The following is a 15,565-nucleotide window of genomic DNA, read 5'->3' on the forward strand; positions in this document are numbered from 1 at the left end:
GCCGCGTGTTGGCGGTGAATATCGCGGTAGTAGCTGTTCAAAGCGTTGATACGTGAATGCTAATTTCTTAAGCAAAATGATATTTACTAAAGTTCGGTCTTCAATTGTGCGATGTGAGTAAAAAACTCGTTCCGACTCGGGTGCAACCAGGTCACATACTATACTAAAGTATGTGACAACACTGATGTTGCTTGATATTTATTCATTTCGTTTCAGCAAACAAGTACTTCTAGCAATTATTCTTGCTTGCTGCTACTTCATGTTTTACCATAATGAGCTGGCTATCAAAAGACAAGTTTTCAATAAGATAGAGAAACAACAGCATTTCTATTTTACCTGTTTCCAGAAATTTTATACAGGCACTTAAACTACGTGCCCTCATAACTTAGAAAATATTAACCACTGTGCCTTTCTTTCTACTGGGAGTTGTTAATTACCAGTATCCGAAGCGTGTACGAAATACATAAGTGATTTGAGGACCTGAATAACTGGTATCATCGCTAAAATTAACACCAATTAAATTACGTTTACTCAAAGAAGTACGCAGTGAAATAGTCTCAAAAAACCTTCTAAAGTCTTACATTCACGTGTGCTGTCATTCGTTTACATATATTACTTAACACCAGTATGTTAGTCAACCATACCTGGAGACACCGCGCATGACGTTGCTAACCCAAAGCTAAATCTCGGTAAAAAACTATATTTCTCTAATTCGCAGGAATAGTATGGACTTTCAAGTATATTATTATCTGAAACTTTCTTTGACTTTGTAAACGGGGTATTATATGTCTCTGCAGTTAAGCATATGATGTATTCACGTTTTCAGATCAATTATACTGACTGATTCATTAGTTGCAGATGCATCAGATATCACTTTTGTAACTATACTGCGAACCAATGTGTACAAGTCGAGCTTCATTCACGTGGTTTTAGTTGGCTGACCTAGCGCTGGGTGCAAAAGTATGCATTTTTCTTTGGTTTTCTATCCACATGTGTGGTGCCAAATGATGTAGTATCCATCCAGTCCCATCAATTGTATCAATGTTGGCCGAACACTAGCTCTTCGAACCATCACCATATTTATAGAATTTGTAACAGATGACATGAAGCAAAAGCTGTTAATAACAAGCAACGTACTTTGAAGCAAATAAATACATCATTAATGGCTAATTTCCTTTGAAAAAGATAGTTAAATAAACTGTGCTGCATGACGCAGAGTCGCTTCGTCTGGATCGAAGATTTATGCTCATTAAACAGTATGTTCGCGCAGCTCAGCATCTCATGAGCAGAGGACGGAAGATTAGTGAATAGTCGCTCCTGGTAATCAAGAACAATTCCAGCAATTATTCACTGTACATATTCCCAAGGACAGATGTCGTGCAATTGTTAGAAAGATGACAGTGGTAGCTCGGACTCTCAATGAGATGCGTAACATTGAAGCACGGCAGCACGTGTCACTGAATATCAGCCACCGCTTATGAGCCGGATGGTAACCAGAATTCTTGCGTGTGTAACCCAATTTAATTCTATGGTGCCACATTCTCCTATAGACAGTGAGACATCAGCTCTCTTTAGTTTTAGGCCACTGATCGGAAATGGGACATAATAATACCAACAATGAAAGCTGCCATTGCTCATGCAAACTTCATACAGCCTCTCAGTTTATTGAGAAATCTCTTCAACCCCCAAACTTCGTTGGATTACGTCTAGGCATTTGAGGAACAATGTTGGCCATTTCTATCGGTTCCCAGTCGTCAGATGTCTTTTGGTACTGGGAATATGATCTGAATCCAGAATTGTTTATAGTTGGATGAGTTGCAATAGCGCCACACGAAGGTGTGTTGTACTAATACTTCCTACCACTAACCTGTAAAGCAACCGTGAAAGGGCAATGAAACCGTAGGCTGTCCTTGGCTTCGGAAAGTCTTGAGGATGATAAGCTATAGAAAAAGATACATTAGATGATAACGACTTTGTGGCTTCCTTGACGCAGAGAATGGGGGGAACTATGAACGCCGTCCAAGCTAAATGCTGCCCTCACCCACCAAGACGAGCAAAATATGCTGAAACAGAAAGTGTCCTTTGACACTCTTAAAGACTTCGAGGACCTTGCCTTGGATCGCGGGCACTGAAACCTGTCAGTTCTTTCAGATATGAAGATGACACATATATCATGTGGTGTCACGGTAGTGAGGACTTAAATATTAATAGTCATTTTATCCGAATGTTTGTTTCATGATAGAGCAACAAAAGGGTGGCTACCTTCCCTCACTAGACGTTTTGGTGACTATGAAGGTTTACGCTACGTTAGAGTATGCCGTGTACAGGAGGCTAACCCACACCGCCTTGTATCTACAAGCAGATGGTTATCACCATCTGGTTCAGCCTCAAAGTATATTTCGTGCCCTGATCCACAGGTCACACAGCATCTCAGGCCCTGAATGTTCGTCAGCTGAGCTAGCCAGTCGTAAAGTCACCTTTCGTCATGATGGTTAAAGATAGATCAGACGTGCGTTGGACTACCGATCAACCAAGCACAAGTCTACGATCTTTTTGCCTTAAGTAGGGAGCATTTCCAATAGCATTGCTAGTATTTATAGGGAGTAGGATGTAAAGTGTGTTTATCGACCACCAAGTAAGATTAAACATTTTTAGAGTCCGTAAAGGATGATCTTGCTTTGCGTAAAGCGGGTGTCTATCGTATATAAGTGTGAAATGCGATATACTGGTCAGACCATCAGGGCATTGGAGGATCGTTGTACAGAACATAAGCGTCTCGCACGCTGACGACAGCCGAGCAAATCTGCTATTGCAGTACACTGCCCTGGCACTGGTCATTCAATGGGGTATAATAAAACATGGATTATAATATGAACAGATATGGGGGATTTTTCTTAAACTCTGCGTGGGATCCTGTCCCTTTTTATTTAAAAAACATAGAGTCATTAATGCTCAACTGTTGATTATTAATATTTGCTATCGATAACTTCTGACGTCGGTTATCTCTAGTTGTGCGGTAGCGCTAGTGTGTGTGTGTGTGTGTGTGTGTGTGTGTGTGTGGGTGGGTGGGTGTGTAAGTTAACTTTCCGAAAACGCTCGGCAAAGCGATGATTTAAATTGCCTTGCACAGCGCTTCCTCGCTATATGTGTGCCATGTAAATGACAGGGTGTGCTCCTGTCGAAATACCGGCTATCACCTGGTTACAACAAGAAGAGTATTAAAGATCCAGAACATGTGCTGCCAACATTCAATTGAACAACATCGACATAAAATTTTATTTCACAGTCACATGAAATACGAGAGCTTTTGAACGAATGTGTAAACGCGTTTACAGTCAACAACGGGAAAGTTACGAAAAATTCAGTTTCTTCAAATAATCAGAAAAATATTTCCAGTTGAAGCAGTAGTAAAATCAATGAAATATACTAACGTATGTAAGAGCAATTGCAAAAATTATGATGTGGCAGAAACAGCAGTTTGGTATGTATTCAAACGACACAAACTGCAAAAGACATTTTTAAGTTTTAAAGAAAAATTAATGGGTAGAAGTTACAGCCCGCCAAGTCCTTTCTTATACACTTGGTTATTAATTATACGACAATTATCGAGATTGGTTTCCAACCTGAACTAGTAATAAATTAGATATGAGCGTGAGTGTAATAGCACTTATTTATGTCTCTCCAGTCTATTGTGACGCTGCTCCTAGGAACAACCACGTTATCTTCGCACAATTTTAGGTGTATTCTCGACATCACTGCTTACAGACATAATTTATTATCCGCAATTGTCTCTCTAAAACAGCAGCAGCGATAGTAATGAAAGTGATATCATCGTAATAGTAATTCAAACTTTAATCTCATTCGACTGGTATCTGGGGCTCCTTGCGTGCGGAAGCTGTGCAAATTTCCTTGAGTTTGATCTGAGTGTTCCTCTAATTAGTCTTCTCCACCTTACACAGACGTGGTAATTAAGCCCCCACGAACTCTCCTTTGTGTTCCTTCTTTGTGTCACAGAGAACTGAACAAGCTGTCCTCAGAAGCAACGCTCAAAAGCACCCGCTCACCTAAAATAGATGTGCTTCTAGAATTTGAAGCAGTCTATCTGAAAGAAGGTTTATATAAATTATTAACATACACTGACCATTAGAAAGCATAAGTAGTTTAATGTTACTGAACAATAAGTTTTAATTTTTCTTCGCGGAAATTATCTTTCAAGTAAAATGTAAAATTCTAGGCCATGATCCGAACATATTGAACTATTCTATGGACTCCGATCGAGATACGTTGTAGCAGTCTTTACGCAGATTATCATTAGAAGGATTTACAGCCTATCGGTGAACGTATTCTAACAGTGTAGCCACGAACGTCGCCTGTTGGACAGCACTTTGGTTCACTTGTAAGCACATTTCATAAGGAGTTTCGTCTTAGCCCTGTAGAACCTTTAAAGAGCAAATTATACGCGAAAGCTCATCTTCTAAGCCTAGTATATTACGAGAAAACAGTGCCCGCATAATGAACTATCGCACTGTTAAATCAATGTACTCTGCTTATAACATTTGTTTACAGTATTAATACTTATATCGAAACTTTGCTAAACGACGCTATCACGAATGTAACACAAAAAAATAAATAGTTAAACATTTAAATGCACACATTATTCGAAATTTATCGAGTACCTATAAAAGTGTGCCTCTACGTCAGCTATATACCTCTTAGTCCTTGCTACAGGAAACAATAATGTACAGAGAAAATTACACTGGAAATTTTTTAATTATTAAAAGTTTAGATAGATTACGACGAAACGTATGTTATGAGTTAGAGAGGTTGATCAACAATTCAAAATATTGGTTTGTTAAGTTGTGACATGCCATCAACGGTGCGTGACAGACCTTCTTTTTTTTCTTTACAGTTTTTGGCCTCAACAGCTCCCTCTAGTACAGTGGAAGTCATCCCTTGATGTCTTAACAGATGTCCTGTCATCGTGTCCCTTTTCCATATCAGTGTTATCCATATGTTCCTCTCCTCTCCGATTCTGCACAGAACCTCCTCATTCATTACCTTATCTGTCCATCAAATTTTCAATCTTCGTCTGTAGCACCGAGGCAGGATTCGAACCTGCGACCGTAGCAGTCGCGCGGTTCCGGACTGCGCGCCTAGAACCGCGAGACCACCGCGGCCGGCAACAGTATTCGTGAATACTGATGTGTTACAGTTGAACATGTAGCAAAAACAGTTGCAGTAAATGGCGACACAGTTCAGACCTTTATCAGTAACAAGATCAATTACAACAGTAAAAGTTCAAAATGCATTCTGAAAAAGTTAACGCAACAACACAAGGAAGTAAGAAAATTTGGAAATTTGTGGTCTTATGGGACTAAACTGCTGAGGTCATCGGTCCCTAAGCTTACCCACTATTTAATCAAACTTAAACTAACTTCCTCTAAAGACAACATAACACAACCATGCCCAATGGAGGACTCGAACCTCCGACGGGGGAAGCCGCGCGGACTGTGACAAGCTCACCAAGACCACGAGGCTACCCCGCGCGGCAAGGAAGTAAGACTCAAAGTAAGTACAGACGTCAAAGAACGTTATGAAAGGGAAAGTAATCCGAGGGATTACAAGGTTTTATAGGCATGAAACTTGGGTTCGCCACTTTAAACCAGAGTCCAAAAGATAAAGCGTGTAATGAAAGTTCACCATCTCATCTGAACGAATCGCACAATAAACAACGCCTACTACTCAGACGTGTGATGAACAAAGAAAATCCAGAAACGAGAGGAAAACATCTCGGATCTCAAAGGAAATTCTTGGTATTGTTACGCGTAGAGGCGCGCCCTCATACCGCCCGGATTTGGTTCCCTCGCATTTTCATTTGTATGGTCCAAGGGGGCACTAAGTTCAGTAACAAAGGGGCGGTCAAATAATTTGTGGTAAAGTGGCTCAAACAACAAGACAACGCCTTTGTTACATCAGGTATAAGAAAACATGTTCACAGTTACGACATGAGTATTAATATGACTTTCGATTGTGTTGAAAGGTAATAAAAGTGTCTTTTGTAAAATTTCTTTATCTACATCGACTTGTCTCCTCAATTAGTGAATGTCACTCGTACTAGTAATCTTTGATCGTTTTCAGTTCGTGTTGCTAGAAAACGGGTTCATCGTAGAGTATGAATATCAAGAAGGTGCAAAAAGTTACACTACTGGCCATTAAAATTGCTACACCACGAAGATAACGTGCTACAGACGTGAAATTTAACCGACAGGAAGAAGATGCTGTGATATGCAAATGATTAGCTTTTCAGAGCATTCACACAAGTTTGGCGGCGGTGGGGACACCTCCAACGTGCTTACATCAGGAAAGTTTCCAACCGATTTCTCATACACAAACAGCAGTTGACCGTTGTTGCCTGCTGAAACGTTGTTGTGATGCGTCGTGTAAGGAGGAGAAGTGCGTACCATCACGTTTACGACTTTGATAAAGGTCGGATTGTAGCCTATCGCGATTGCGGTTTACGTATCGCGACATTGCTGCTCGCGTTGGTCGAGATCCAACGACTGTTAACAGAATATTGATCGATGGGTCCAGGAGGGTAATACGGAACGCCGTGCTGGATCCCAACGGCCTCGTGTCACTAGCAGTCGAGATGACTGGTATCTTATCCACATGGCTGTAACGGAATGGCAAAACGCTATTTTTTTCGGATTAATCCATGTTCTGTTTGCAGCATCATGATGGTCGCATCCGTGTTTGGCGACATCGTGGTGAACGCACATTGGAAGCGTGTATTCGTCATCGCCATACTGGCGTATCACCCGGCGTGATGGTATGGGGTGCCATTGGTTACACGTCTCGGTCACCTCTTGTTCGCACTGACGGCACTTTGAATAGTGGACGTCACATTCCAGATGTGTTACGACCCGTGGCTCTACCCTTCATTCGATCTCTGCGAAACCCTACATACCAGCAGGATAATGCACGAGCGCATGTTGCAGGTCCTGTACGGGTCTTTCTGGATACAGAAAATGTTCGACTGCTGCCCTGGCCTACACATTCTCCAGATCTCTCACCAATTGAAAACGTCGGGTCAATGGTGGCCGAGCAACTGGCTCGTCACAATACGCCATTCACTACTCTTGATGAACTGTAGTATCGTGTTGAAGCTGCATGGGCAGCTGTACCTGTACACGCCGTCCAAGCTCTGTTTGACTCAATGCCCAGGCGTATCAAGGCCGTTATTGCGGCCAGAGATGGTTGTTCTGGGTACTGATTTCTCAGGGTCTATGCACACAAATTGCGTGAAAATGTAATCACATGTCAGTTCTAGTATAATATATTTGTCCAATGAATACCCGTTTGTGATCTGCATTTCTTCTTGGTGTAGCAATTTTAATGGCCAGTAGTGTATTACGTAAGCTGAGAGTTCAAATAGAGCAGAGCGTGAGTTGTCGCACCAGAAAGCAGAGTAAAGTAGGGCATTCGCGTTTCGGACTCACCGCTTCCGTGTGCACGGGGTGCGCTGCGAAGATGACGCCGGCGAGGGCGGCGAAGGCTGGCGCCAGTCCCGCGACGGCGCAGCAGGCTCGCGCGAACAGCAGCGACGCGGCCGCGTGCAGCAGCACGTTGCTCGCGTGGAACCAGGCGGGCGCCGCGCCCACCAGCCAGTACGTCGCCCTGCACACCGCAAGCCACGGCACGGTGTTAACATCAGCGCTCTCCCCACTGCTCAGGGTTTCATCACATACAAACATACACCGAAGCGCCAAAGAAACTATTCTAGGCATGCGTATTCAAATACAGATATATATATAAACGGGCAGAAAACGGCAACGCCGGCCGCTGGTGGCCGAGCGGTTCTGGCGCTACAGTCTGGAACCGTGCGACCGCTACGGTCGCAGGTTCGAATCCTGCCTCGGGCATGGATGTGTGTGTTGTCCTTAGGTTAGTTAGGTTTAAGTAGTTCCAAGTTCTAGGGGACTTATGACCTCAGCAGTTGAGTCCCATAGTGCTCAGAGCCATTTGAACCATTTGAAAACGGCAACACCTATATAAGACAAAAAGTGTCTGCCGGTGTTGTGTCAGATCGGTTACTGCTACTGCAACGGCAGGTTATCAAGATTTAAGTGAGTTTCAACGCTGTGTTACAGTCGGCGCATGAGCGACGGTACCCAGCATGTCCGAGGTACCGATGAAGTGGGGATTTTTCCAGTCCGACCATCTCACGAGTGTACCGTGAATGTCAGGAATCCGGTAAAACATCAAATCGATGACATCGCTGCGGCCGAAAAAATATACTGCAAGAACAGGACCAACGACGACTGAAGAGAATCGTTCAGTGTGACAGAAGTGCAACCCTTCCATAAATTGCTGCAGTTTTCAATGCTGGGCCATCAACAAGTATGAGCGTGCGAACCATCCAACGAACCATCATCGATATGGGCTTTCGGAGCAGAATGCCTGCTCATGTACCCTTGACTGCACGACACAAAGCTTTACGCCTCGCCAGGGCACGTCAGCACCGGCACTGGACTAATGATAACTGGAAACGTGTTGCCTTGTCAGAGGAGTCTCGTTTCAAATTATATCGAGCGGTTGGGCGTATACGGGTATGGAGACAACATCATGAATCCATGTACCCGATATCTATGCAGGCTACTGTTCAAGCTGGTGGAGGGCCTGTAATGGTGTGCGCCGTGTGCATTGGATGATACGGGGCCCTTGATACGTCTAGATACCACTGTGACAGCTGACACGTACGTAAACATCCTGCCTGATCACCTGCTTCCATTCATGTCCATTGTGCATTCCGTCGAACATGAGCAACTCAAGCAGGACAATGCGACACCGCGAACGTCCACAACTGCTACAGAGTTGCTCCACGAACACTGTTCTGAGTTCAAATACTTCTTGATTGATTGGCGACTCCATGGAGTGATCGCTCCTCAGTTTTGGCTACTGATTACTTGATACCTGTGTCTGAGTTTAATTTGTACACCACAGCAATGAAGATGATCACTATGTGATTCAAAATCGATTTTGCTATCAATAAAACATCAATATTACGGCCAACGCTGAACTTCCTTTTAATTTAATCAAACACTTCTGTTGCCAACTATACCGCTCCAGACATTAACATTATTGGGTATATCTTAGAGGCCTTGCAAGTTCATATTCAGAAGAGTTTTCCACCCCATCGTACTCTCTCAGAATTATGGTTAGCCCTACACGATTCATGGTGTCAATTTCCTCCATCAGACATTATTCGAATCCATGCCACGTCGTGTTGCGGCCGTGTGCTCGCGGGGGCCCTACACGATATTAGGCAGGTGCACCAGTTTCATTGCCCCCCCCCCCCCCATTGCCATCCTGTTTTTTCCCTGCCTACCCTCTCTCTGCCTCGCTTCTCACCCCTTTGCTTTCCCATCCACTGCCTTTCCCACTCCTTGTCGCATCCACCATGCCCTCGCTTTTCTATGTCCCCTCCCTCCATCGGCTCCCTCTTTTTTTTCTCTCTCCTCCCCCACGTTTTCCCCCTCATCGCTGGTTCCTCCTTCCGCCCGCCCCCCATCTGCCGCCGTGTCACCTGTGCTGTTTTAAGTGAGTGTTCAATGTTGTGCGCCCCTCGTCAGTGTTGCGAACAGCCACCATACTGTCGCTAGTTGTGTTTTTTATCGCCAGCGAACAGAAACCAGACTGTTGCCTTGCTTTTTGTTGGGCCTGTCTACTTATTGTCTTCATCCGCATCGCCACCGCGCTGTTTGTGTATTTTAACTTCCACAGCTTTCCGCCATTTTACAGTTTTTTATAATATCGCCGTTTTATCGCCTTTTTTCTTGTTTGTATATATTCTCATTATGTTTTTTAACTTTTCTGTAGGCTGTAGAGCAGCATATTACGCTGCTGTCAGACGCCCCCGCTCCTTCTGGAGGGGAATCGAAATGCAATAAAGGAAAAAAAAAAGTGATCGGCATGGAATCACGGACGTTCACGGAAATGTTGCATGAGGATTTTTTAAAATCTGTCATACTCCTGCACATGGAACAAGGAAGGTTTCTTTACATTACCGTTTATGGGTAGGGCAGACTGATCACACGTTTTGCAATCAAATCTCTATATATGAAAGTAAGGCATGCACCAGCACCACAAAAATTATTCCATCCGATCCGCTCCACTTTGGAAACACTATGATGTTTACTTTCATAGGAAGGCTACAATTTTAACGAAATATATTCCCGAATTGCGAAGGACTATCAGAGAAATCGCTTCGAGGAAAGGTTCAATAAAAAATACATTCTTTAATCCCTCATCGATTTAGCGCAAATGCTTTCACAGGAATGACCAAATTTGCGTAGTTCACATCGAAGTTGTTCGAAGATAAAAACAGTCTTTCTGAATCAAAACGAACCATCTTTCCAGCACTAACTTTCTGAAAAATCCTTGTGCCTGCAAGGCAGCAGCTCTCATTAAAAGTGCATGGTGCTCTACGAATTTATGTTTCGGTTGCTTGTGCGACGAGTACCTTGCGGAATTCTGCTCTAGCGACAGCGAATAAGACAATTGTGTTATCTGTTTTGTAACCGCTGCACTGTGCTCGCTCAACAGAGACAATACTGACGTTACAAGTGTAGCATGTACGCATGAAACTTCAACATCGATTTTCTCGCAAACTAGGGGCCGACGCATGCAAATATTCTAGCCGAGTACATGGGACACGTCCCTCTACAACATATTTTCATGAAAATCCGTTATAGACGGGTCTGATGGCTACCCTGTCAGTGTGAACAGAATCTGACATTCCACTGCCAACGCAATCTGTTCCCTTTATTAAAACCTGTCGTCGCGTTTCCTCGCATATCAGTGACGACATGTACGTAAACGATATCGTTAAGACGATTGCGACCCAACATTGCACATTGTGACAGACCACCGAAAAGAAACAGCGCTGTGGTATACGGAATTTACAGGTCGACTTTAAGCCGAGGGTTCATCAAAAGAATTAATTTTGCTTTGAAATACCGACTTCGCAATTAAAGTCTGGTATTAAGAAGAGGTGGACGCTAATATTATGGTATTCCAGAGTTCTTAGCTTCATAAAGAGGAAACATTGAAGATAATAAATTTTAATATCGCTGGAAAGGCCGGTGGCAGCGGGGCAAGTGCCTCTCGCCATACCGCTTTCATCCAACGCGGTAGATGGCGCTTCTTTGCCGCTATGCGCCCCACCGCCTTATTTCAGAAATCGCCGCGCATCCTTCTCAAATACAGCTAGATGCTCCTGTAGGTAGTAATATTATTTACAAGTCTACATCTTTACTCGAAACACCGCCGTACACTTTGCAGCGTTTCGTGTATGGTGTACTGCGCTCTTTCTTTTGCAGTTGTTGTTTGTGTGAGGGAGAGAGAGTGTTGGTAGCCCCTTGCACACCCCGAGATAGGTGGGGCATCTTTTGAAACAACTGTACTCTCGTTTGGACAGAGCTCGGGCACCCAGCTTTTTCAAAACAGCTTAAAACCGGCGCCAATACTGTTCCTCTGAAAGGAGCAAGGCTCATTTCATTCCTCTTCTTTGCCCGTGAATGAGCTGGTGCATCAACAGCAATACTCTATACGTTAACGGGACGTTAAACATATTTCCGTTCTTCCTTCGTACATATTTGAATTCACGCAGCTTATTCCTCGTGGCTATTACGCGAAATGTAAATCTGAATATGTAATTTTGATTTAACGGTCACCCGAGTAATCTCCGTCAGTAAATTGTTTACGGATTAGGGGAGGGTGCAGGCGGCTTCGTTACCAGGGCGAATGAATGGAATTTGGAAAAATTGGAAATTTGTGGTAAGTTCCTGTGAGACCAAACTGCTGAGGTCATCGGTCTCTAGGCTTGTAAACTACTTAATCTAGCAAACTAACACTAAGGACAACACTCACATCCATACCCAAGGGAGGACTCGAACCTCCGACAGGAACAGCCGGGCGAATCATGGCGAGGCGCCTTACACAGCGCGGCTACCCCGCGCGGCATGGATTCTGATTGTGAACGAAGCTTTTGGGTCATTTACCGAGAACAACGTCACTGAACTCGTAAGGGGCATAGCGCAATATTCCAAACGAAAAAATAGAGACGTATTCAGTGTCGTTATCTTCTGCTGAAAGGCGCAATAAAGAGGTGCCTCATCAACATAACAGCTTTATGTTCTAAACTGATAATTCACTAACCGAAACACATTAGATGAACAATTAATTAAAGAAATAGATCAGCCATAAAACAACCAGGATACGCAATCAATTAAAATAATACTTTTTTTGAAAACGGCCTTCCGGTCCGTAACAGTATGGCCTCAGAGTAAAGAAAAATCTATTGTCAGCACTCCAACAATGTGTCACATAAATTTATTTATTTTCACGTCTGTGATAACAAACTTGTTAGCTCCTGGGACTACCCGATTTGGTCAGCAGTGTCCATCATCAGACCTGTTTTAAAACCATGTAATATAATGGAGTCATAGAGGCATCGTCAAATGATAAACACGAAATCAGCTCGAGCATCGTCACCCATACATAAAATTTGATATATACTAGAGTCATCTTGCTAACAGAGCCTAACCAGATGACTCTATTATATACCACATTTTAAATGAGTCTGACGATGATTTTCTGTTTATCATTTGACAAAGCCACTACGACTCCGTTATATCAGGACATGTTTTTAAAACAGATCTGAAGATGGTCCCTGCAGATGGGAACCGATAGTCTGAGGACCTGGCAAGTCTGTGATCATAGACGCGAAATAAATAAATTTATTCTACTCTTTCTACATTACTGTTCCATTCGCGGCCATGTCACATCTTATGAGAATGTCTCACATCATCACTTTATACATTGTTGTATTGTATTTCTGTATTATTGGTGGTTCCAGATTATTTGCATGAAACCGAAATAGGACCCACGAAAAAAGTTTTTTAAGCGATAACTAACAAAATTGACTAGTAGTACGAAATCAGGCTTCTGTAAAAAAAGTTGCGTCAAACATAAGTCGAAAGCTTTATCCTTATATGTATAAAATGTCTGAAGTAGTAAGTATTTCCTTTGCGCCACCGTCTATCCTCCCAGTGCGAGCTAGAGGAACAGTAATTAAGGGCATTTCATACACCATCGTCTAATCAGTTTATTCTAAGGTAGATGTCGCGAAAAATTTCTGTAGTCGAATTTATCCCGGTGCTGTAAGTAATAACATGCATTTTGGAAATTTTTTAATCATTGTGAAATTTCGGTTGTATATATTACGATTTACGTTATCCTATATTCAGCGTCGGATTCCGTCCTATGTAACCAACGATCTGCGTGTTATTGACAGTTATAATGCTCCATGACCGTTATTTATTACGATTTTAATTCCATTTACTTAACAGTTCATGTGTTATATTTTTCAAGGGACAGCAAGCATTCTGTGGCTAACGCTTCTTCTGTTTCTTTTTGACAGAAAATTTTTACCTTTTTACGCGTTATAATCAAAGCAAATGTTGTTGACAAAGTATCTTATTTATTTACCAATCCTTTTCGTTATCATCTCCCACTACAGCTCTTTTTGCAACAAACTATGTGACAAACGTTATTTTATTGTAGAAAGACAACAGTGAAATGATGTAAAGCGAAACTCACTGATGAAAGCTCTTGTGTAAATTTTTGTTACCTTTTTTCTATGGCAAGTGCAGCTCTATGAAAGGAAAAGATATATCGCATGATCGAATGTCTGCTTTGGCCGAAGTTCCTGTGGAGCTCGCATGAAGTGGATCGTGCAACTGTATGCAAAACCTCACAAACCGAGTCTGGCCAGGTTTTGCAGTCTGCGGTTAGAAGCAGCGACCGACACAATTTATGACGGCAGAGGGTGAAAACTGAGATTTACGACAGCACTCGCGTTGCTTTAACACGAGTTTTCAATACAGCGCCATACGAAACGATTGCTAAACTTGGTACGGTTCCAGCTGCGATTGATACATCCGTCTTCGTTTGCCGTAATGGGCGCATGTTAACGGGTAATGTCGCCCTCGTAGCGTTAATCAAGATGCACGCACATATTCGCCTGGGAGCGGGCGTAGCGAGGCCACCTGCTCCAATAGAATAACCTCGATTTCGAAGTCGGCCGTGTGTTCAAAGGGTGGCAATAGCGGTGACGTTTTTCCTTGAAAGCCAGCCCCTTAGCTGTTGCTAGTAACAGGGTCAGATGTGAGAATCACACCATTTTGAGCTGTTTCATCATCTGATGTAGCAACAGTATACGTTCTACATGAAATATTACCGTGTCCCAGTTCAACAAAAGCGTATGATACCAGTAAGTGTGACCTATTTATTCATCCTTTCCCTAGAGGTGACAAATACTTATACACAGACTAAAACAAGCTTTTAGAGGTGGTTCTGAGAAGGAAAGTGGAATCACGTCGGAAATACTAATACTGATAATGCTCTGTTTCAGTCCGTGACTTTATTGCAATACTCAGACTTATAAGAAATAATCATCCACCCGGCTGCCAGTTTCTTAAATTCTACGATAGCAAATTCTAGTTAAGCATGTTATCAAGTAAAGTAACTGGCTATATCTGCAAACTTGCTCGGTTTCTAGTATAATGCTGTAGTGTAGTTCTTCGTGGTTGTAAGAAACATACAAGCTTTGATAGCATTTTTTTTACAAAAATTACAAGATATCGATCAATTGGAGAAAATTAGAGTTTGTTTTTGAAAGGCTCTACAAAGAAATCAATTTTCATTGACGCAACATATTTTTCACCTGAAGTAACATTCTTTCATAACGGAAATGTAAACATGCGTTGTTAGTTACCGCCATAATCGCACACATCCAACCATAGCACGTTTTCCACACTACGCATTTCTAGTGCCTCCACATTGTTACATTTACACTGACCACTTCCTTTCGTTTCCAGTTGACACTAGAGACAATGCTATGTAGTAAAATTATGTTTTCGTCCACACAACGAACGAAATGTATTCGAAAAGTCTTCGAAGTCTGACAGATTGCACCATACTGACGGAAATCAATTACTGAACCAAGATTTCTACAAGGGCATTTATTGTGGACGTATCTGTCTTGACGTTCGGAAGTACCACTATTGTTTAAGTGATACAGTAAAATGGGACTTAAAAACCTAAAAAAGACAGGTTTTCGCAATAAAAACTATTTCATTAGTGACATAAATAGAAACTGATAACACACTAGTAAAAGCCGACCTCGGGGAAGATCAGTTTGGATTCCGTAGAAATATCGGAACACGTGAGGCAATACTGACCCTACGAATTATCTTAGAAGCTAGATTAAGGATAGGCAAACCTACATTTCTAGCAGTTGTAGACTTAGAGAAAGCTTTTGACAATGTTGACTGGATTATTCTCTTTCAAATTCTCTAGGTGGCAGGGGTAAAATACTGGGAGCGAAAAGCTATTTACAATTTGTACAGAAACCAGATGGCAGTTATAAGAGTCGAGGGACATGACAGGGAAGCAGTGGATGGGAAGGGAGTGAGACAGGGCTGTAGCCTCTCCTCGATGT

General features: G+C 42.6%; 1 protein-coding gene across 1 annotated transcript in view; it reads right to left on the minus strand.

Moving 5' to 3' along the window:
• The window catches only part of LOC126199544 (protein O-mannosyl-transferase TMTC1-like), a 648,409-nt gene that overhangs the window by 355,650 nt on the left and 277,194 nt on the right, over positions 1-15,565 (minus strand). The window contains exon 4 of the mRNA XM_049936465.1: positions 7,500-7,677. Coding sequence (XP_049792422.1) covers positions 7,500-7,677 — 178 coding nt within the window. The remainder of the gene's footprint in view (positions 1-7,499; positions 7,678-15,565) is intronic.

Source organism: Schistocerca nitens, chromosome 8, assembly GCF_023898315.1.
Source record: "Schistocerca nitens isolate TAMUIC-IGC-003100 chromosome 8, iqSchNite1.1, whole genome shotgun sequence".
In the NCBI taxonomy this organism is placed as follows: domain Eukaryota; kingdom Metazoa; phylum Arthropoda; class Insecta; order Orthoptera; family Acrididae; genus Schistocerca; species Schistocerca nitens.